The sequence below is a fragment of the Motacilla alba genome, chromosome 1 (genome assembly GCF_015832195.1).
Source record: "Motacilla alba alba isolate MOTALB_02 chromosome 1, Motacilla_alba_V1.0_pri, whole genome shotgun sequence".
NCBI lineage: Eukaryota > Metazoa > Chordata > Aves > Passeriformes > Motacillidae > Motacilla > Motacilla alba.
Window position 1 is genome coordinate 23738484 of NC_052016.1, and position 21303 is coordinate 23759786.

The following is a 21303-nucleotide window of genomic DNA, read 5'->3' on the forward strand; positions in this document are numbered from 1 at the left end:
AAAAATCCACAGCTTCATTCTTCTTTCAGCAAAGTTTACATTTGCCCATACTCATAAGTTTTCACATAACATGTAAACCAAGTGAGGCACAGCGATTGCTGCATCAAAATGTTTCAGGTGTTTGGATTTTTTTTTCCTTAATCCAAATACTGAGAAAAGAAACACCTCTCCAAAGAAAAAGAAAAAGGTAACATTTACAAATTGCAAACATTTCAGCTGCAAACAAAAATATTTCCACCCAGAAGCATTACTGCATCCTCTCATACGATTACAGCTCTATTGCCTCAAGTGCCCTCTCATTGTTACGAGTATGATACATATCATATGATACATCATATGATACGTGCTCCCCCAGGCTACTCTTCACAAGTATCACCTTTCTTCAGTAGAAGGAGAAATGGAGGTGCATCTTAGAAGACTGACAAGATAATTAGGCCTAACAAGTAAAATGAGTTGCAGACAGCAATTTTAATGAAACAGCAGCATGATTTCTTCAAATCTAAATATTTATGCTATTGAACTAAATATTTTGTTTTCCATTTTCCACTGAGAAACATTTCACAAACCTAACTCCCAGGCCACATTTCCCCAACCATCTGACCAATTCTAGACACAGAGATGTGTCCAGCTATATCAATACTCATTCCTACAATGACATGTTAGACAATACACTGCACTTCTTGTACTTATATGTCAGTTTCTGTTCTTCACTAGTGCTGCCACATAACCTGCACTCTGCAAAATTTCACTGATTTTTGTTATTAAATAATGCAATGAGACTTGGAAAAAAAAAGTTATGATAGTTGCTTAAGTAAAGGCAAAGACAATAGTCACTGCAGAAGACTTTTAGAAGTGTGCATTTCTCACTCCAGCAATTTCAAGACAGCATGATCTCAATGTACACATTTGGCTGAAACAGATGTTTGAAAATCTAATCTGCTATCCAGGGAGGTACATGGTTTTGATTTTTCTTTTAGTGATGTCAGTCAATTCAAAAACTGTGGCTGGAACAGTGCCTGCCACTGAATTCTATAGAGGGAACAGTAGCAGATTCCACAGATTCCAGCACACTGTTTTTACAGCTTATCCATTATGACTCCAATTTTAATTGCTGTTTTGAAAGCCAACTACATCTTCAATCTTGGGTGCTTTCTTTCTGCTTTCTTGCCCTCTATGATTTATGAAGACAAGATAAAAGATGTTCCAAAACATATGCATTGAGGACTATAGTAACATTCAGCAGTTAAATGCCATGAACAACAGTGTCTGTTTTAAAAGAACACATTAAACTTGAGAGCATCGCAGTAATCACATTTATAGACATTACAAGTGCCTCTGCAATGACTGTAGAAAGGTTGGTCACAGTCAGATGGCTACACCCCTTCTGGTTCTGTCACTTCAGCTGAGAATAGCACAACCATGTGTTGTTGCTAAATCTAATACTGATGTTTTCTCAGAGGCATTATTTACCAAAGTACTAACAAAGGCTCTCAGCATTAATGCTCTGGAAGGCTCCTCAGAACATGCCCATGACTGACTCATGGTCCAGGTAGACAAAAAAACCTGTATTCAGTTCTTCTCAGAAGAAAAATCATACCTACATTACTCTATCACTTTGCCTTAATCTTCTGATGGAAAACAGATTGGTTTTGATTGTGTTTAAAGCTGTCCATGGAAAGGTGTTGGGTACTTTCTAAAAAATAGGATGACAGAAATTTCACAATAGTTATGAACTAACATGACCTCACTAACCGTCAGTGGGGATTACCTGAGATCTGATTTGGGCAGCTTTCTTTGGGTCCACCATGCGGACGTGTTCAAAGTGTTTGAGAGTGTGCTGTCTGTCTTTCTGCTCAGCACGCACATACTTCTTCAGCATGTTGAATACATGACGAGGCTACAGGGAAAGAAAAAGAACAAAAAAACCATCCGTTTAGAATGACACGTTTTCATTTCTTGCGTTGGAGATTTATTCCAAACCAAAAGCCCTTGGTGCTATCTTCTGAAGGCAACTCTGATTACCATAAGGAAGATCCTCTCAACTGAATACCATCAGGATGCACCACTAAATAGCAGTTGTAGGCAGTAGATAATGTTCCTGAGAAGGATGTTCAGATTTCTATGTTTCTATGAATAACCAATCCCCAGACTTGACTGCAAAACTTGAGGACAAAAAATTCACAATGTTCCTGCCCTGTCACTATTGCTACTCCACCAGAGGAGAAAACAGAGGAAAAGAACCACTGAGCTGAGGTACAAAACATATGCATCCAGAACACACACATCCAGAACACACAACTGACTGAAAACCCGTAAGAAAAAAAGAGACATCTGCCCAGTTTTCTGAAGTTTCTCAGCTTACATGCCAGATTTCGCAAAAATATGAAATCTATTGCAAGTAATATTAATTAGTAAAACCTAATGGATATATGCCTTCAGGCATGTAACTGAATACAAAGAAAAAAAAAGAAAGAAAAGATCAGCAGCTGAAGGGAACTTGGCAGTATACACAGTGATGGCAGAGCACTGTAGGCTAAGACATGTATTCCTATGTATTTTCCTGCTCTGCACAATAATACAGTGCCAAAACAGGAAGTGATCTCCAGCATCCAGCTAAGACATCCATGTTTAACTCTGAGATTACATGGATTCTGGAAATGCAGTCCCCCTTCTCTCCATTCCCATTTGTGGTGCTGTGCTTGTGCATCCTACCTGAAGCTGCCGAGCAGTGAGAAGGAATAGAAAGAAGACCTTACTGTGCGTCAGATTAAAGAATGAACAGAAGTGGTAAAGAGCCTGTCTAGGAACTGAGAATGACACAGGGAAGAAGGTATGGAAGTGATAAAAAAAGTGTCAGAAGCTCTGTGCACAGCTTTCCAAAGCAGGAAGAACTGTGGGTGAAGGTGAAGTTTTAAGAAGACCTAGATTCATGGATAAATATAGAGCCTAAACTGATTTAATATTTACACAAGAGATGAATACTAAGATATGGAATCCAAAGATTTCAGAATCTCTTTGGTTTAAGAGAAGCAATAGATTCAAAAATGTCTGAGGAAAGCAAAACCAAAGGTTATTTGAAGAAGAAATGTCAGACAGAAAGAGAGATGTGAAGCCATATCCTGCCAGAGAATTAAACTTAGTGTTGCTGAAAATTCATTCATGAGAGAAATAACTCAAAGTCCCCAAAGCCAAGCACTCTCAGACGAAGTTGCAAGAAACTGTGGACAAATGCTGGAAAGTGAGTAATCCTCACAACCTTGTGGGAATGGCCAAATAACTTAAATGTCAACTGTAAAGCTCTATTGAAATGAAGGCTAGAATACCAGAAAGTTTAATAACAAGAAGAAAATTTTGAAGACAGAAAATGTAGCTACCTTTCCTGATAATTCAGCTGTTCTTGCCCCCAAGACACGTCCAGGTAAAAGGCTAGGGCTATGCTGATTAATTTGGAATAATTAGTTAGGTAAAAGGCTAGGGCTATGCTGATTAGTTAGGAATAATAGTTAGGAATAATACATGTACTCCAAAACTCTGGACTGGCTGGCAAGAAGCTTAAATCCACAATCTCATGGCACACACTATTCAGGCAAATGCAGCAAAAAAGACACACCTAATAAGATGTGAACCTACCAAATATTTTAAGCACATATTGTAACACCGTTTGCTCCCATCAAACTCACTCCAAAACTCCCCCTTCTCAGCAGATTCAAACACCTGTTTTTATCTACAACTGAGCACAACTGAGATTGATTGTAGTCCTTCTTAGAAGCTATTGTAACCATCCAGAAGATGTACTCATGTCTTTGGGTTGCTAGTTGCTAGCAACTATAGTTGCTAGTTTAAAATCCCATTTATGCTGGACAATGTTGTCAAAGTACTATTTTATATAGCTTCCCTGAGTACCCAGGGACTTGCATGCATTTGATACCTGTGGACAGGTTCACAGACAATGTATCTGGGCTACACAGACCACCTAGGGTGACAATGCACCATTAAGAACTAATGTTCTACCTAGAACTGTAGAGAATGACTCATCTTTCAAAAAGGAGACAAGTCGTATTCAGTGGTCTTGTATATGAGATCTAAAATGCCCATAATCCAGTTTCTAGCAAGTTATATATAAACACACACACATAGATACAAATATATAAAGATGCAGATGTCCCTCCACCATGATCTCTATACTGATTCTAATCTGCTCTTTCAGATTTTAAGGGAGTGATGAAACAGCGCTATTTCATTGAGCTTGGAAAATAGAAACATCACATGTAGTTTGCATGGCTAAAATCTCTCCTCATGGAAAAAAAAATCTCGTGGAAATCCAAAATACTTACTACAAAGAAACCACACTAAAACCATAATAAAGCAGATCTGTGTATTGAAAATAAAACTTCCTGGCTTTGTGCTATGGAACTTCCATGGGAAATTATAAGCTGGCTTGTCATTTCAATCAAAATTCACTCTAAATCATAGAGGAAACTTTTACAATGCTATTTAACCCTGTCTTTAGAGGAAAATCAGTCATCTGTCCCTTCCAATTACTGCTCTTGCAATGTGCAACAATTGCTTCTTTTCATTCCACTATTCTGAATACCTTGTGTATCATATTCAGTACATATTTCACTTGCTAAATTATTAACTTGCAGGTCATGTTTCATCATGGAGAAGTGGCTCATTTTAGAAACATTCAAGAAAAGTTGAACAGGATGAATGCAAACACTTACTCATGGGCAAGACAAATAAATCCCCATCCAGATACCTATTCTGTGGAGTTAAAGATGCCTTCTCATAATTTCTACTAATTTGTAACAAAAGATGTTATCTCACACATCAAAATCACATTGCTATAATGATGCCCAAGACTTACATTTGCCTCCCTATCAAGGACTCCTCTGGAGACCAAATAAAATGAAAACAATTTGATTCAATCTCATTATTTGTTTTTTAGTATTTCAACTTACTGAACTCTGACAAATTAAGACAAATTTTGTTTCTGCTCACTATTTTAAAACTCTTAATTCTAGATATAACAAACTGGCCAGGGTTTAAAACTACACTCTGGAAAATGGAATTACCTGACTACATTACTTGAAATCTGATTTGGTATAAAAACAGAGCTGAAATCCATGCTATTTCACAAAAAGTATATGTGAAGAAGTCCACAGCTGGAAATTAATGAGTTTAGGAGAAGCAGAGCTAAAGAGTGGAGTATTAGAGCTGGACTGCTGTTTCCTGCTGCACAGGAGGATTTTTATCATGAATTCAGCAGTAACACTTTGGCCTGCCTCCGGCTGCATATTTCCACAGCAACCTCCTTGGACTCAGGAAATGCTCTGAGCTTCCCCAACTCTGCGACACTGAGCATGGGCCCCTCTCCAGATTCCTCTCCCCTGTCCAAACAGCCAAACCGGACTAGTTTCAACCTGCCCTGCACTCTCTCTGTGAATAGGCACTGCTCCTAAGCATAAAAGGTACCAGAGTAAATTCTGAAAAAAAAGAAAACATGGGGAAAAAAAAAAGCAGATACATAACGTACATTACAGGGTTGATCTTCGCAATCCTGCTCTTCTAAGCAAGAATTTCTATTTCAGTAAAATAGTGCTGAATTAGAGGAGAAGAATTTAAAACTGATTTTAAGGATTATATGCTCACTTTATGTCCAAAGTAAAGAGGTTAATTAATTACCTTTCAAAGTTTTCCTGTATGTTTCCCTTGTCTGAAACCCTTCATCATTTTTTTTTCTGCTTGTCTTTGTCACCCACCACCACCTTCCCACAGATAATGTGCCTCTCTTACCATCAAAGATTAGAAAGGAATACATAAATCCACAAAAATTTGACATGCACATGAAAGAGGGAATATAAGCAAATTACAGAATCAATCCACTCACAGAGAATGATGGATTTGAATTCTTCTATTTAATGTACAAAATTGAGGGGAAAATATCCAAATGTTTTAAAAACTAGATGCATATTGCTTCCAGCTGCCCCTAATCCTCCTTTCCTGTAGTAAGCCCACCAAGGATGATGAAACAATATACTATTTCGACACTGGATACCAAACAGCTGCACCCCATTTTCAAAGGCAGCAAAGTACAGCAGCACAGCTAAGCTGCATCAGGAATCAAGAATGAGGATCAAATTTTGAGTTTCTGGGGAGCCTGCATGACAGTGCTTCGGAGAACAGAACAAGAGTACCAATATTTGGTTTTGCTTAATTTTATTTTCTTGTACACCTTGAAACTATCCAATTTCATCTCTGTGTGCTCCCTCTCTCCTTTGCTGCCCTGAGTGGTACTCAGAGGCACACCTCTGACAGTGCTCTGGGTAATCATCCATGTAACACACGAAAAAACCTGCAGTTAGTTTTGGATCCAATACAGGAGCTATTCACCAAGGATTCACGGACTTTTTAACTCTCCTAACTGCATGCAGCATTTCCATAAAAAAAGTCTAATTTATTTTTTTCATTCTTCCTCACAACTTTAGAGAAAGACACTCCATCACTTAAAATATTTAGAATCTATTTTTGTAGCAAACATACTAATAGCAAACCATGTAACTTGAAGCAGGCAGTGAAGGGGATTCTTAAAAATAATTTGATAACTCCAGAATCCTCCACTCCCACAATTTTTCTAATAATACTTAACAAGTTATCAGTAGGGTTATGAATTACTCTCCCAAAGAAAACACAACTGCATCAAAAGCACTTTTAGTTTACTAGGAAACTGCCAGAGTGAAATACAGCTAGGGTATCAAAGTTGCATTTTCCATTAAGCTCATTTTCTCTTTGGCTAGGCAGCTGAAGTTTGGATTCACAGTGTATTCAAACTTCTGGCTCCATATCCTGCAAAGCAGTTAGTGGACTGGATTAACTCATTAGGTCATCCAGCTACTATGCACTGCTCCCTCAGGTTTCACCCAGAATCACGAGGTTGGAAGAGATCTTTAAGATCATCGAGTCCAACCCATGCCCTAATACCACCTCAACTAAACCATGGCACCGAGTGCCACATACAGTCTTTTCTTAAAAACACATCCAGGGATGGTGACTCCACCACCTCCCCAAGCAGACCATTCTAGTATTTTATCACTCTTCCCATTAAAAACTTTTTCCTAACATCCAGCCTAAATTTCCCTTAGCTCAGCTAAAGACCGTGTCCTCTCATTCTGTCAGTTGTTGCCTGGAAAAAGAGACCAACCCCCACCTGGCTACAATCACCCTTCATGTAGTTGTAGAGGGTGATAAGGTCACCTCTAAGTCTCCTTTTCTCTAGGCTAAACAACCCCAGCTCCCTCAGTCATTCCTCACAAGGCTTGTGTCCCAAGCCCCTCACCAGCCTTGTTGCCTCCTCTGGACGCGCTCAAGCGTCTCAACATCCTTCCCAAACTGAGGGGCCCAAAACTGTACACAGCACTCAAGGCCTCACCAGTGCTGAGTACAGGGGAAGAATGACCTCCCTGCTCCTGCTGGCCACACTGTTCCTGACACAGGCGAGGATGCCATTGGCCTTCTTGGCCACCAGAGCACACTGCTGTCTGCCAGCTCATGTTCATGTCAACTAGTACTCTCAGGTCCCCTTCTGCCTGGCCACTGTCCAGACACACTGTCCCCAGCCTATAACATTGCAAGTGGTTATTGCGACCAAAATGCAGGACTTGGCACTTGGACTTAATAAACTTCATCTTATTGGACTCTGCCCATCCAGCCAACTGATCCAGATTTCTTCGCAGAGCCCTTCTGCCATCCAAAAGATCAACATATGCTCCCATCTGCAAATTTACTAACCATAGACTCAATATCTTCATCCATGTCATCAATAAAGATATTGAACAGAACAGGCCCAGCACAGACCCCTGAGGGACACCACTGGTGACTGGCCCCCAGCTGGATGCAGCACCGCTCACCACCACTCTCGGCCCGGCCATCCAGCCAGTTCCTAACCCAGCAAAGAGTGCTCCTGTCCAACCTGTGGTCTGCCAGCTTTTCCAGGAGTGTGCTGTGGGAGACAGTGTCAAAGGCCTTGCTGAAGTCTAAATAGACAACACCCACAGCCTTTCCTGCATCCACCAGGTGGGTCACCAGGTTATAAAAGGAGATCAGATTGGTCAAATACGACCTACCTCTCCAAAATCCATGCTGGCTGGGTCTGATACCCTGGCCATCCTGTATGTGCTGCGTGATGACACTCAATATAAGCTGTTCCATAACCTTACCAGGCACTGAGGCCAGACTGACTGGCCAGTAATTTCCAGGATCCTCCTTTGTACCCTTCTTGTGAATGGGCATCACATTGGCCAGCTTCCAGCTATCTGGAACCTCACCAGTGAGCCAGGACTGTTGGTAAATGATGGAGAGTGGCTTTGCAAGCTCATCTGCTAGCTCCCTCATCACTCTGGGATGAATCCCATCTGATCCTCTAGATTTATGAACATCTAAGCAGCTCAGCAGTTCCTTGCCTGCTTCTTCCTGGATAACAGGGGGATCGTTCTGCTCCCTGACACCACCTACCAGCCCATGAGGACAGATATCTTGAGGACAAGCTGTCTTTTCACTGAAGACAGAGGCAAAGAAAGTGTTAAACACTTCTGCCTTTTTTCCATCTGCAGTCACTAAATTCCCTCCCACATCCAGAGGAGAATCATGGTTGCTCTTACCCTTCCTTTTGCCATTAATATATTTGTAAAACTTTTTTTTTTTTATCTTTCACAAAAGTTGCCAAATTAAATTCTAACTGAGCTTTGGTCTCTCTAATTTTTTTTTTCTACATGCCTGTCCTGGGGTGACTTTATGATGCTGAATTACAATTCATCCCCATTCATCTGTTTAGCCCAGAAATAAGTTTTGTATCTTTAAGACTGGTTCTGAGAATGAAGAGGGAAGGGGAGAGAAGAAATGCACAGTTCGTTTTCAGCAACTGCACTCAACTTCTACACATTCCTGCTCCTGGACTGTGTTGTCTGCAGATGGACAGACAGCAGGACAGAGCTCTTCTTTGCATTTCAGTTAGTTTTTAGCTAGCTAAGGCAGAGAAGTTCCCTGGACTGTAGTTTTTCTTCTTCTTGGAACTGTTTAAACCTGCTCTGGACTGAACACCCAGAAGAGCACCAGCAGCTCACACCTGTGGCCCACCAGGCCGGGCCTGGGCTGCAGCATTTCTAGCACTGGAGGGACTGAAAAGAGATTGAGTGAGCTGAGCTACAGCCCACAAAGGGACTTTCTGAGTCTGTCATCTCTTTTGGAGTGGCAAGAGGTTTTATCGTTTAATATTGTTCAATTTTTGTGTGGGTGAATGCTTTGCCTGTTAAATAAATAATCTTTTTCAACTTTTCTCCAAGGAAATCTTTTCCTGAACCAGCTGGGGGAGGGGCCACTTGAATCTGCTCTCTAGAGGAACCCCTTTGGAGGTCTTCTCCCAAATTTGTCCTAAACCAGGACAAATACAATTTTTGGCAGCCAACACGTGGCTTGAGAAAGTGGGACAAACCTGTACTAATTGCATTTTGGTTGTACTTACTCTGTATTGGGGTAAAGCAGTCAGTAACCATGTTGCTTGATTCATGATGTCTCTCTGGGTGGAGGCCTTCATGTGTTTCTGGTCTCTAGGCATTTTTGAGGTTTTCATACATTTCTGGTCCCTAGGCTTATTTTCTTACCCAAAAATTGTTCATAACACATAATAAACATAATTGTTCATATAGTTTTTACAATAGAGGGGCATGGATTACAATAGCTATGTGCTGGGCTTGGTGATAATGATTTATAGGGAGTTTATAAAGGTACTGGAGTCTGTTCAAGATATGTATCGTTTACGGTTTCTTCATCCTACCCTGCGTCCTAGTTCCAGTTCCTAGTAGTTTTGGGGATTTATTAGTAATTGCACCCAGCTTGTTAGAGGAGGAGCAGGGGATTTTGCAAGCCTTGCAAGCTGGGGGCCTTTTCAGCCTTTCCTTTCCTTCTTCTCCTTTGAATCTGTTAAGTCACTTTTTGAGAATGTTCAGTTTCCCCTGAATGTTAAAGATGCCACTGTCCTGGTACTTAATCTGGTAAGCTTTCTTTGTATGGCCTGCAGTTTGTCTACAATGAGGGCTGAGATATCCAAAGGAGCTGATGAGACCCCTGGCCCAGAAATAGACCCAGGTATGGAAAATCCTAAGTGGTGTGGGAAATGGGAGGATATGGGCCAAACCCTCAAGGAATTTTCTGACCCTACAGCCTGGCGCTTGCCATGTGAAAAAATACAGAACCTAGCTGAGGAAATGGAAATGGAAATACTTGAAAAAGAAGTGCCATGATGAATCTAAGGAGAAAAGGATCATTGCAATAGGCTGGGCCCTGGCATATGCTTATCACATGCTGCTAGATACTGTAGGGTAGCAGATATAGGCAGGGGGGCAGAGGGATAAATCAGCAGCTACCCCAGTCACTAAGACTGCACCTAACACCCCAGCTACTCAGGCTGTAGCTAAACCAGACAGTAAACCTAAGCCCATAGCTAAACCAAACAGTGAGTCTCAACCAATGGCTGTTGCTCCTACCACAGGAAGCAAGAAACACACAACCAAAACCAATCGGCCAGTGGATGATGATGATCCAAGAGAAGGACTCTCAACACCAATTACTGACACAAAATCAGACAGCACTATTGAGTCCTTTTCCCTAAAGGCCCTTTGTGGCCTAAGAAAATGCCCTAGGAACCCCCTTAAATATTTCCTGGGACACATGACCCTCCTTCCAAAGATGATACATCCTCTTTTTATTCCTAAGTTCCTTCAAAACCTCCTCCTCTCTTTCAATACAACTAGACAAACATCCTGCTGAATTCAAGGTCAGTTTTCAAGTGCATTGGCATGCACCTGACCAGCAGTTCAACACCTCAGCTGTCATCAGCTACAGAGCACACCAAAAAATGCTAAGGCAAGACCATCTACAAGACTGAACAAGGACTTGTTTAAAGACATTATTTTTTAAACTGTTCACCCCTGTTATTTTGAGATGAGTCCCTGTCTGGTAGCACTTTCAGCTAATGTTACCTCCATGCTTGCTGTCTGCTCCTTTCAGAATTATTAGCTTTTGTAGGACATATACTCAATATAGGATTTACTTCAGTCTTTCAAACAGTTCCTTCAAAACTTATTTTTACTAGACTAATGTCACCTTTCAGGCCTGGTTCTCTCCCCTTGACATAGGAAACGTATCAGTAATTTAAATGTCCTGGAAGGTGACTACAAGCTACATAAGCACAAAATGCAAGTTTTTCTGGTCCCAGAGTCACTTAACATTTTTTCCGTTAAGAGGACTCTGCAGCTGAAGTTCACTTTGTGTCCTCTGCATTCCACATTTTGTCAGCTGTAGAGACCCTCCTGATGTTACGTGTGGTCCCCATCATACCCTTCAACAACCACAGATATCTGAACAACCAAGCCTCCAGCCTGACACATATACAGCTTGAAATCAAGTAATTTTACTGGGGTACTTTTCAGACAGGATTACATTTGTACAAGGCCGAACTTCAAAGCAGGAAAGCTTGGCTCCAAAGCCAAATGTGGAACCCTACCTTAGGTGAACTACCCAAACCCACAGTGCAAGAAGGCAAACATGACCCACAGCCAGTCCATATACTTACCTCAGTTCTGAGCCACACTCCAGCTACTTAAAAGAAGCTGCATACCAGCTTATGACTATTTCCTAATGAGTTCAAGCCTTTCACAACCCTCACTGCGGTAAGAGGTTATAACATGCAACTCACACTCAGGCCAAGTAACATCCTCAACGAATCTAACATTAACTAGCTTAATTTTCCACAAATTACTACTGCAAAATGGAAACTCTTCACACAACTATCCTGAAGTAACCCCTCAACACTTTTACCTAAGTGAAAGATTTTAATTTTTACTTGGCAGACATGGTAAAAGCAAGAGAGTTTTGTACCATGGGACAGAGAAAAAGGTTCAGTTATGATGACAATGATAAAGAACTAAGAAAATGCTCTCTTCTCCATGGTCATCAAATATGCAGGTTTCTCCTCAGAAGGAAATTTACTAATAATATGTAATGTAATCATGTTAGCCATATTGGTGTAACTCCTTGTAAGGTCAAATTCACTAAAAGACTCACAGTGTAACAATGTTTCTTCCATCAAGGAAGTATTCAAGAGGCCAGAGATACATAAAACTGCTTTCCCCCGGTATCTTTGCAGTCTCTTCCTCTGGAGGTCACTGACCAGCTATTGTGGTATTGAAACAAGTATCAGAGATATAAAGTCATTAAATTCCACTCAATCTGCATTCTGAAGGTACATGTTTACACCCATCAAAAGCACACAACTTCGAATTGCTAGTGTGCTAACTTCATGCCATCTAACAATCCTCAAAAAATCCTTCACAACAGTTCAACAAACAAAAGAAAAAATCACAACCATCCTATCTTTAAGCTCCGTGTTGTCATGATGAAGTATCTTAATGTGCATTACTTGGAGGGATACCATCCTCCTGCAGGATCTGTGAACCGCTACAATTTCTGACAACCAAATCACTTCCACGTTATTTGCTTAAGTATCTTTATTATGCATCTATCCATCAACAGGTATTCACATGGGGAGCTTGTGTATGCATTTAGACAAACTGTCTGCTGACTGCTGTCACAGCTCTTGCACAATGAGCTCCTGGCTCCAGAGCTAGACTGCACCTGGGCACATCTGCATTTCCCCCAGGACAACTACAATGATTTTGACACAGCTGGCAGAGCCTCTGCTATCATACTCACCCTGGGCGGGACAGTCTGCAGGGCTGTGATGTAGTTCTCCAGAGCAATGCGTCGACGGTCATTCAGCATGGCTTCCACTCGTGCCATGTGAGTCTCCACAAGCTGCTGTCTTTCATTTGCTGCTTCTTGTTCCAGTGATTCCACTTTCTCCTGGAAATGCTGAAAAAACCATCAATCACAACAGAAACAGAGAAGACATCAGCATAGACAGGAAAAAAAGAGTAGAGAATAACAGGAAATCTCCATAAAGTAGATTATTAAATTACATCACACCCAGCACCCCTTGTATCTTAACTGGGGCTCCAGATGGTTGTGGTTGCATTTTCCTTTACCTGGATAACAGCTTTCTTGTCGGCCTTTGGCAAGCTCTTTGCCTGGCGTTCTGCCTCTTCCCACTCTCTCATGACCTAATGAATAAAATAAGGAGTGTGACTTTGCTATTTTCCTCCCTTGTCCCATGGCTTAGCAGTAGCCAAGCACTGCAGCTCGAAGAGTCATATTTTTACATTCCTCTCCTCTTTTTAACTTTAAAAATAAAGGCAGTTACAACATTTTATGAAGGTAGAATCCTGTTATTAAATTAAAAAAAGACAGTAGTTGTGTGTCAAGTACACTGTGCCAAGCTCTCACAACTCCGCTGTGAAGGAACACATTAACCAGGCTTCAAGCAAGGGAAGTGGAGATCTCCACGGGAAAACACACCAATCCTTTTCATCTCAGACAGAAAGAAAACAGATTCCACTCTTTTTGTCCAAGGGTGTAAATTTCACACCTTGAACTCATTCCAATTGAATCATGCCACCTTTTTTGGCACCAGCTTTTAATTTATTCAGACTGCATCACTGGCCTGAGTAGGGCAGATCAAAAATTACACATAATTTGTGCTAGTCCAGCTATTTGTCCAGAAACAGGGGTTGTAGAAACACTTCCAAGAACTGAATATGTATCTCAAGTACAACACTTGAAAAATAATGTAGGAGATCTTTCAGTGTCATTTCTTTCAGCAATGTGAGAAGCCTCCTCTTCCTGTAACTCAGAGCAGTAGTGTTTCAATAGTCAGGGAGTGGGTTAACCTGTTGTCCATGAGATCTGAAACCTTTCTGTTGTCTGTAGGCATCATTCATTTCACACCTCAACAACAATCTCCTCAGATAATATATTTTATATAAGAACAATTGTTCCCACTGAATGAAGTGCACACAAATAGGTGACTATTTATGTGCAGGATTAGCATGATAAGAAACCTATAAGCAATTACTCACAATGTGCATTTCCTTTCCTTCCTTTCCCAATAAAACACACACTTTCACCTCATTTAATAAAAATTGTCAAGATAATTTTTAAAAAAGCTGAGAGTCCACATGGACAACTGAAATTTTACCAAGACCAATACCAAAGGCATGAGAAATAAGAACTGCTGTGTCTCATGTTTGCAAGTTGAGCCTCCAGCACTCACCTCCTGTTTTTCCCAATTTTTCCACACACCACACCAGACATTGCTAATCAGGCTCTTTGATGAGCAGACTGGAAAATGCTGGTGGTGCCTAAGGGTACCCGGCTGAGCCTGTGCCTTTAAAAAAAAACAAAACCCACACAAACCTGGGCTCAAAGGAGACTTTTACAATTCCCAGGCCTTAAAATGTAATACCTCTCAGTTCTATACAGGGTTGTAGGATTACCCAGCAGGCTGAAATCTGCACTCCAACACAACTCAATGTATGGGGTTTTGTTGCCAAGTTTAAATCTTCCTTTTCACCCCAAACCCTAGAGTGTATCTCAAGACAGCAATACATCAGTTATGGTAAAAACAGATCAACTCAACAGATCAACAATTGTCAGCAAAATTATTTATCTGTAAGACATTCTGGCCTCAATAACAGCCCAAAAGAATGGAGACTTATCTCCTGGGAAGCTAGTGGGATGCTGTAAACTTTAAATTTTTTGGTGAAAAAATTTGAGAAATTGTTTTGCCTGCTTTTTGGCTTCACCAGGTTCATGGTTAGGCAGCAGTTAAAAGCAGAGACCTGAAACTAAATATAATCACAGTTTTTATCTCACCCCACTCTTTTACTGAAACCTAAGCTGAAATTTAAGTCCCAAGAACTAACTGTACTCCAACCAATGTAACTGTCAGCCTAAAACTGCCTCTTCAGTTTACATTATCTTCTCATCAGACAATACCCACTGATGTTTAAATTGAAGCCAAGCTTTAAGGCAGCAGGAAAACAAAATTTGCAAGGAGTTGTAGCAAGGAACTAATGACAGAGAACATGATGGGCAGCGCACTGAAGTTATAGGTCACCCCCCACCTGCTACTATTGCAATACTTTGGCACAGGAGATTTCACTGATTCTCTGACAAAACAGAACTAGATGATAATAATTGACACCACAATTCAGAGCACAGTGATGTGTTCTGGAAAAAACATATTAATTCTCAGAGTGCTGCTGTGTATTCAGTGTGCATTAAGCATTCAGCTCTTAATTGTGCTTAGGCCATATGACTGTGGGAGCTGAGAAAATAATTTGTGTACATAGGCAGCATCTTTCCAGAGACTTGAGATGCCACTGATGGCAGGATGTGTCAGAGACTGAAATTTTATGGCTTTGTTTATTATAGCAAAAGTACGTAACAAAAGCTGCACAGAAGACCATCCAAGCCCATCCTGCATGGGCCTCCTTAGCAAAACCCTGAACTGTGAGTTAAACCTCCTAAGGAACAGAGATAAGAAAAGTGACACTATTGTTCAAAGCATCTGGAAGAGCATCCACTGCAGGGCCCACCTTCAGGGGTGGAGTCTATGGTCCCAGGCTTATCTGCTGCCAGGCTTGCACAGACACCCAAAGTGGGGGAGGAGGAGGGGTTTGGCTGTATGTAGAAAAAGTCTCTGGTGAGAGGCAGTGCATGCCCATCCACCACTGTGCAGAGGAGCCCAGGGGCCCCTTTACTCTAGGAAAATCCACACCCACATGAAGGACAGGTGGAGGGGTATCATGGCCCATCAAAGGCCCCCCCAAAAGGGGTTCCCAGACCCTGCACCAGAGCACTGCAACATGATGCAACAGATCCACAGTGTTGCAAGGGACAGTGTCAAAGCTAGCCCCCTTAGGGGAGGCACCTGGGCATTCCCACCTGGCCCAAATGTGTATTAATCCATGGGATTCTATACTTTTTGGTGCCACCGTGGCGGGGGACCCTCACCACCAAAAAGATGGGATGGAGGAGAAGAACAAGATGTCATTGGGACCTCCAGAAGGGTGATATGTTCCTACCTAAGTCCTGTCACTCTCTCCTGGTCCCTCCACCCCCCACGCACAACTCTTTTTCTATTTCTTTCCTTCGTCTTTCTTTCTCTTTGCCTCTTTTACTATTAAATAAAATATATCAAGTTTTTTTGGCAACATCTAACCTCCTTTGGTTTTAATCACATTTTTTGGGTATATTTAAAACTGTCCTGGGTCCAATCCATTTTATTCACAGAGGCTTAGTTTGCTTTGGTCTTCTGTATTATGCTGGATCATGACAACCCCCAAAGGAGTCCCAAGACCCTGCACCAGAGCACTGCACGTGATCCTACATGATGCAACAGATCCACAGTCTTGCAAGGGACAGTGTCTAACTGGCCCCCCTCAGGGAGGTACCTGTGTGTTCCCATCTGCCCAAATGTGTATTAATCCATGGGATTCTATGCTTTTCAGCAGGGGGCCCTCACCTCCAAGAAAGTCAGATGGAGGGGAACAATGAGACATCACTGGGACCCACGGAGGGTGATATGCTTCTACTTCATTTCTGTCACTCTCCCTGTTCGTCCAGCCCCCCTCTTTCCTTTTCTTTCCCTTCCTCTCTGCCTCTTTCATATAAAATATATCAATTTTTTGGTATCAACATCTAACCAATTCTGGGTTTTATCCCGTTCTGAGAAATATTTGAACCAATATTTGAATGAATATTCAGGGTTCTTTCTGCTTTACTCACAGAGTTAGTTCTCTTTGCTCCTCTGTGATTAGAGAGGACAGTAACAGGGTGTGAACTTACAGAAGGCCCAGAAATTATGGCACTAAGCCAAGTCATAAACTACAATGATGTGCTCAAGCTTGAACATTGTCCTAGATTAGCAACTTTATGTTTTTCTTCTTCCTCTTCTCCCTTTCTGTCTTAAAATCATATCTCTGACATTTGCCTAATTTTTTTACTCTGAAAGAGCAGTTATGGATTTTCAGAACAAGAGTTGCCTCACCATCTTTATCCCCCAAACTAACCCTCTGCTAATCCACATGACAAAAATAAGCGCTGTGGGTAATGTAATTAAGAGGACCTTTGGCCACACCAGGTCCGTCTGTGTCCATTTTATTTCATTAAACCTTTTAAGGCATGGAAGGCAGGATGATAAACTGACAGCTTATACAGCTAGTTGGGAGGGATGTAAATTAGTGGCCTCAGAGTTCAGCTCTGCTGCCACAAAACTGAAAGGTTTTGAAAAAAAACAGAATTACACAGCTGTTTGCAGAAACAATATTCCTGTAAGGACTGCTGTGACCTGAGTGATGGATTTTTGTTAACTGAGAAGACTTCAATGCTTGAGAGTATCTGTGTGCGTGTGCTCACCAACTGAAGATACAGCTAGCCATGGGCCATGCTACCACCCACAGGGAACCTCTGCTCCCACCAAAAGTCATTGCTTCAGGAATTAGTGAGTGAGAAATAAGCCATAGCGCTACAGAGGGCCCCAAAGAGCAAGGATGAGAAAAAATTCCCCAGTTACACATGTGCGTGCAGAAGAAGGCTGAATTTGGCCTTTGCACTTAAAAACCTATTCTCCTCTGTTGACAGCACAGACCTATGAAAAACATACAGATTTAGGGCTCTTCAAGGGTTGGAGTCTTTGTACAGAGAAAATAACAGCTTCTGATTGAGATATAAGCAGCAAGCCATTTCAAAGTCAAACTTCTTCAAAACTCAGGCCTTAGAGCCTGGCAGATGCTTTTTGAAATTGGGCTTTAAGGGACAGTAAGAGGGAAAGAGGTAGTATGGAAAATGTCATTCATTATTAAGAGATGCTAAGTAGAAAACTTTCATTATGTATATAAGCAGCAGAATTCACTCCCATTTTTTACACTAGGGGACAAAAGCATATCTGCAAGAGAAGATTTGTATGGCAGACATTTGGGTTAGCACAATCAGGCCAGCAGAGGTACTTGCTTGAAGGTTGGCTTAGTGAGAATGGTCACTGTCATGCCAAAAGGGTGTCTATCTTTGTCAAGGGCTTTTTTTCCACACTTAAGTCTTGACCTTTTTTTCTGGTAATATCATAAAACTTCTCCAAAGAGTCCTGACTAAAAATGAGGGGGGTAATTCTATTAACTGGACAGTTTTAAGGAAGGAAACAGGCTTCCCACACACTGTAGTAGCAATGGTGGAATCTAGGGAATACATGAACTAGTATTATTTAACATCTTTGCTGAGGACATGGACAGCAGGAATGGGAGCAATCTCAGTTAGGTGACACCAAAGTCAGTGGTGTGATTTATACTCTCCAGGACAGGGAGTAGACAATTCAGAAGGACCTGGACAGGCTTGAGAGGCAGGCCTGGGAAAACCACAGGTTCAAGTTCCACAGGGCCATGTGTGGGCTCCTGCACCAGGGCTGGGGCAATCCCAAAATCAGTATAGGCTGGGCAATGAATGGACTAAGAGAAGCCCTGGGAAAAGAACTTGAGTGCCCCGGTGGATGAAAAACCAAATATGAACTAGCCATGTGTGCTCAGAGCCCAGGAAGCCCAGTGCATCCTGTATCCAAAACACCATGGACAGCAGGCTGAGGAAGGCATTCTGTCCCTCTGCTCTACTCTGGTGAGACCCCACCTGCAGTGCTGCATCCAGCTCTGGGGCCCAACACAAGATGCACATCAACCTGCTTGAGTGGGTCTAGGAGAGGACCATAAAGATAATAAAGGATTGAAGCACCTCCTCTGTGATGCCAGGGTGAGAGATATGAAGTTCTTGAGTCTGGAGAAGACTTCAAGGACAGCCCTCCATTGTCTAAAGGGGGCTTCATGAAGGCAGGAGAAGGGACTTTTCGAAGTCTGTAGTGATGAGGAATGGTTTTAAACTGAAAGAAAGTAGGTTTAGATTCAATATTAAAAAGAAATTCTTTACTCTGAGGGTGGTGAGGTGCTGGCACAGGTTGCCCAGAGAACTTGCGGATGTCCCATCCCTGGAAATGTTCAATGCCAGGCTGGATGGGATTTTAAGCAATCTGATGTATTGGAAGGTGCCCCTGCCCATGGCAGGGGGATGGAACTAAATGATCTTTAAGGTCCCTCCAACTCAAACCATTCTGTGATTCTAAGTGTCATGGGGCCTAAAAAAAAAAAAAATCTCGAACGAACACCAGACCTGTTCAGGCTGGTTGAGAACTGCAGCATTTTTAGATGTTTTGCTTTGGAAATAAACTTCCAAGAAGCAAAACTATTCTAGGACAAAAGGTGTCATTAAGTTCCTTCCATAAGTATTCTACATGCTACAGTTCCAAAAATACCGTAGACAGCCAAAGGAAGAGCAAATTTAAGACATGAGGACGTCACAGGATGTCTTAGGAGAGAAATGTATAAATATACTGCTCCCTTGAGTAAGGCTTGGTATCTGGTTCATAAGGCTATTTAGCAGCAACTATTTAAGTAAGGGAGCTGTACAGCCATTAACAAACTGAAAAGAGAAAGAGAAAAAAGGGGAATTGTACCAAAACAAGAAACAAGAACTATGACATATTGCAATCAGTTAACATATCCTCTCCCTGTTATCTTTTGGAGAACAGCAAACATTTAAAGGTTATACATGCATCAATGATTGGCTATCCCTGTTTGCATGGGAATTTTTCTTTGTTGTTATTAAAGCAGAGCTGTGACCATTTTTACTGGCATTGCTATTGTAAGCCCTGGTTCTGAGAGAGTGGGTAACTCATCTCTCACTGGATTAAAACCTGGGTACAGTTTCAGGCTACACAAATCTCTTTGGTTGAAGGGAAAGAAAAGGGTTGATTCAGTTTGGATTTTTAGTTCAGAAGCACCAGATTTTCCTCTTTTCTTTCACTTTAGATGCATATCATGTTACCTTGAGGCTCAAAACCATTAGATGAACATATGTGATCTTACACTACCCTCAGGGCACACACAGAAAACGCTCAACACAAACAATCTTCCCTCAGCTGCTCCAAGGGAAGGACAATTAATACAGAGGCCAAGCTCCTTACTTTGAAACATGAATAATGTCACAAGACAAACATTTTCCCACAAAGATGAGATACATGTTTTACAGTTTTTTTTTCTTTTAACCCTTCTAGTGACTTATGATCGCAGTGGTGACAACCATAAGTGTGTCAGATGGCTGAATTCTTAGGCAAGAGTCAGAAAGGCAGTAAATTATTTGCTTACAGCATTGCAAACTGGCAGGGCACCTGGATGAAGCCTTGGGAAATAAGATGAAGGATCACTTATTGACAGACAAACTCACACAGTTACGAATAAAGAAATCTCCCCTTACCTGAGACATTCTTTCACGATGCTTAGCTTCGAGCCTCTCCTTGGCCTTCTGGAAATGGGCATGTTCATTCTCATCTCCAGGTGTCTCCAAGTATTTGTCAACAGCATCAGGAGTGCTAGCAGCTGTGGTAGGGACTGACGTAAAATTTGAAGGGTGGAGAGAGGTACAGGAGGGAGAAGAAAAGAAGAATTTCTATGTTAGTATGGGAAAAATTTAGGTGGATTAAAGAAGCGTCTGTTCTAATTTCCACTGGAATACAGCCATCTATTTAGCCTCAGAGGAAGACACCGAAACAGGGTTTAGGTGAACATGTTACACACAGCAAATACATAAAAATACATCAGGATTTCTTCCCCCTCTCTTACCCCATTTTATAAACCAGGAGAAGCTCTGCTCAGTGAACAAAACAATGTTCTTGAAACAGGTTAGAAACTGCTGCCAAAAGAAAAATTCCAAGTATGAAAAAAAAAAAAGCCCTGCAATGAATAAAGTCCATTAGCCAGCAAAAACACCCTTTGCAAAGTTACACGCTTTGTACTTAAGTTTATTTTTAAAAGAGAAATTGTAACATATAAATGTGAATGCAAATCCCTTTTAAAGCACTTATGGACTTTACAATACCTAATAAAATACCTCAAATCTTTCCCTTAGCAACAGTTTGGTTTCACAGATAGTTACTTCATTTGTAATAACTTTGATTTAAAAAATCCCTCACAAAAGCTGGAAATAATCAACAAGCTTGCACTAATAGCCAGCCTTCCTGTTGGATAACTAGGAGGTAGCTGTGACACTGGTAGTGGAAAGGTTTGCATTTAGGGTAATTCAAGCAAAGTGAGCAATAGTCCCCTTACTATGCAGTGATAACCAACCCACAATTTGCAAAGACTGATTCTGCTTTCCTTTAATATGTTAGAATTTAAGTAATAGGTAGGGCATCAAACAACAGGCAGTTTGAAAGAGTTTAGTGAAATTCCTCAGAGACTCCTTGGAGAGGAAAAA

General features: G+C 41.4%; 1 protein-coding gene across 5 annotated transcripts in view; it reads right to left on the reverse strand.

Annotated features, from left to right (window-relative positions):
• Positions 1 to 21303, reverse strand: part of LOC119702185 (amyloid beta precursor protein) — a 208268-nt gene that overhangs the window by 45911 nt on the left and 141054 nt on the right. For 4 of the 5 annotated variants that reach the window (XM_038139812.1, XM_038139805.1, XM_038139786.1 and 1 more), the window contains 4 exons: positions 20305 to 20438; positions 13098 to 13172; positions 12766 to 12924; positions 1769 to 1897 (listed from right to left, as the gene is read on the reverse strand). In XM_038139812.1, coding sequence (XP_037995740.1) covers positions 1769 to 1897; positions 12766 to 12924; positions 13098 to 13172; positions 20305 to 20438 — 497 coding nt within the window. The remainder of the gene's footprint in view (positions 1 to 1768; positions 1898 to 12765; positions 12925 to 13097; positions 13173 to 20304; positions 20439 to 21303) is intronic. The other variant, XM_038139797.1, reaches the window with a different exon arrangement.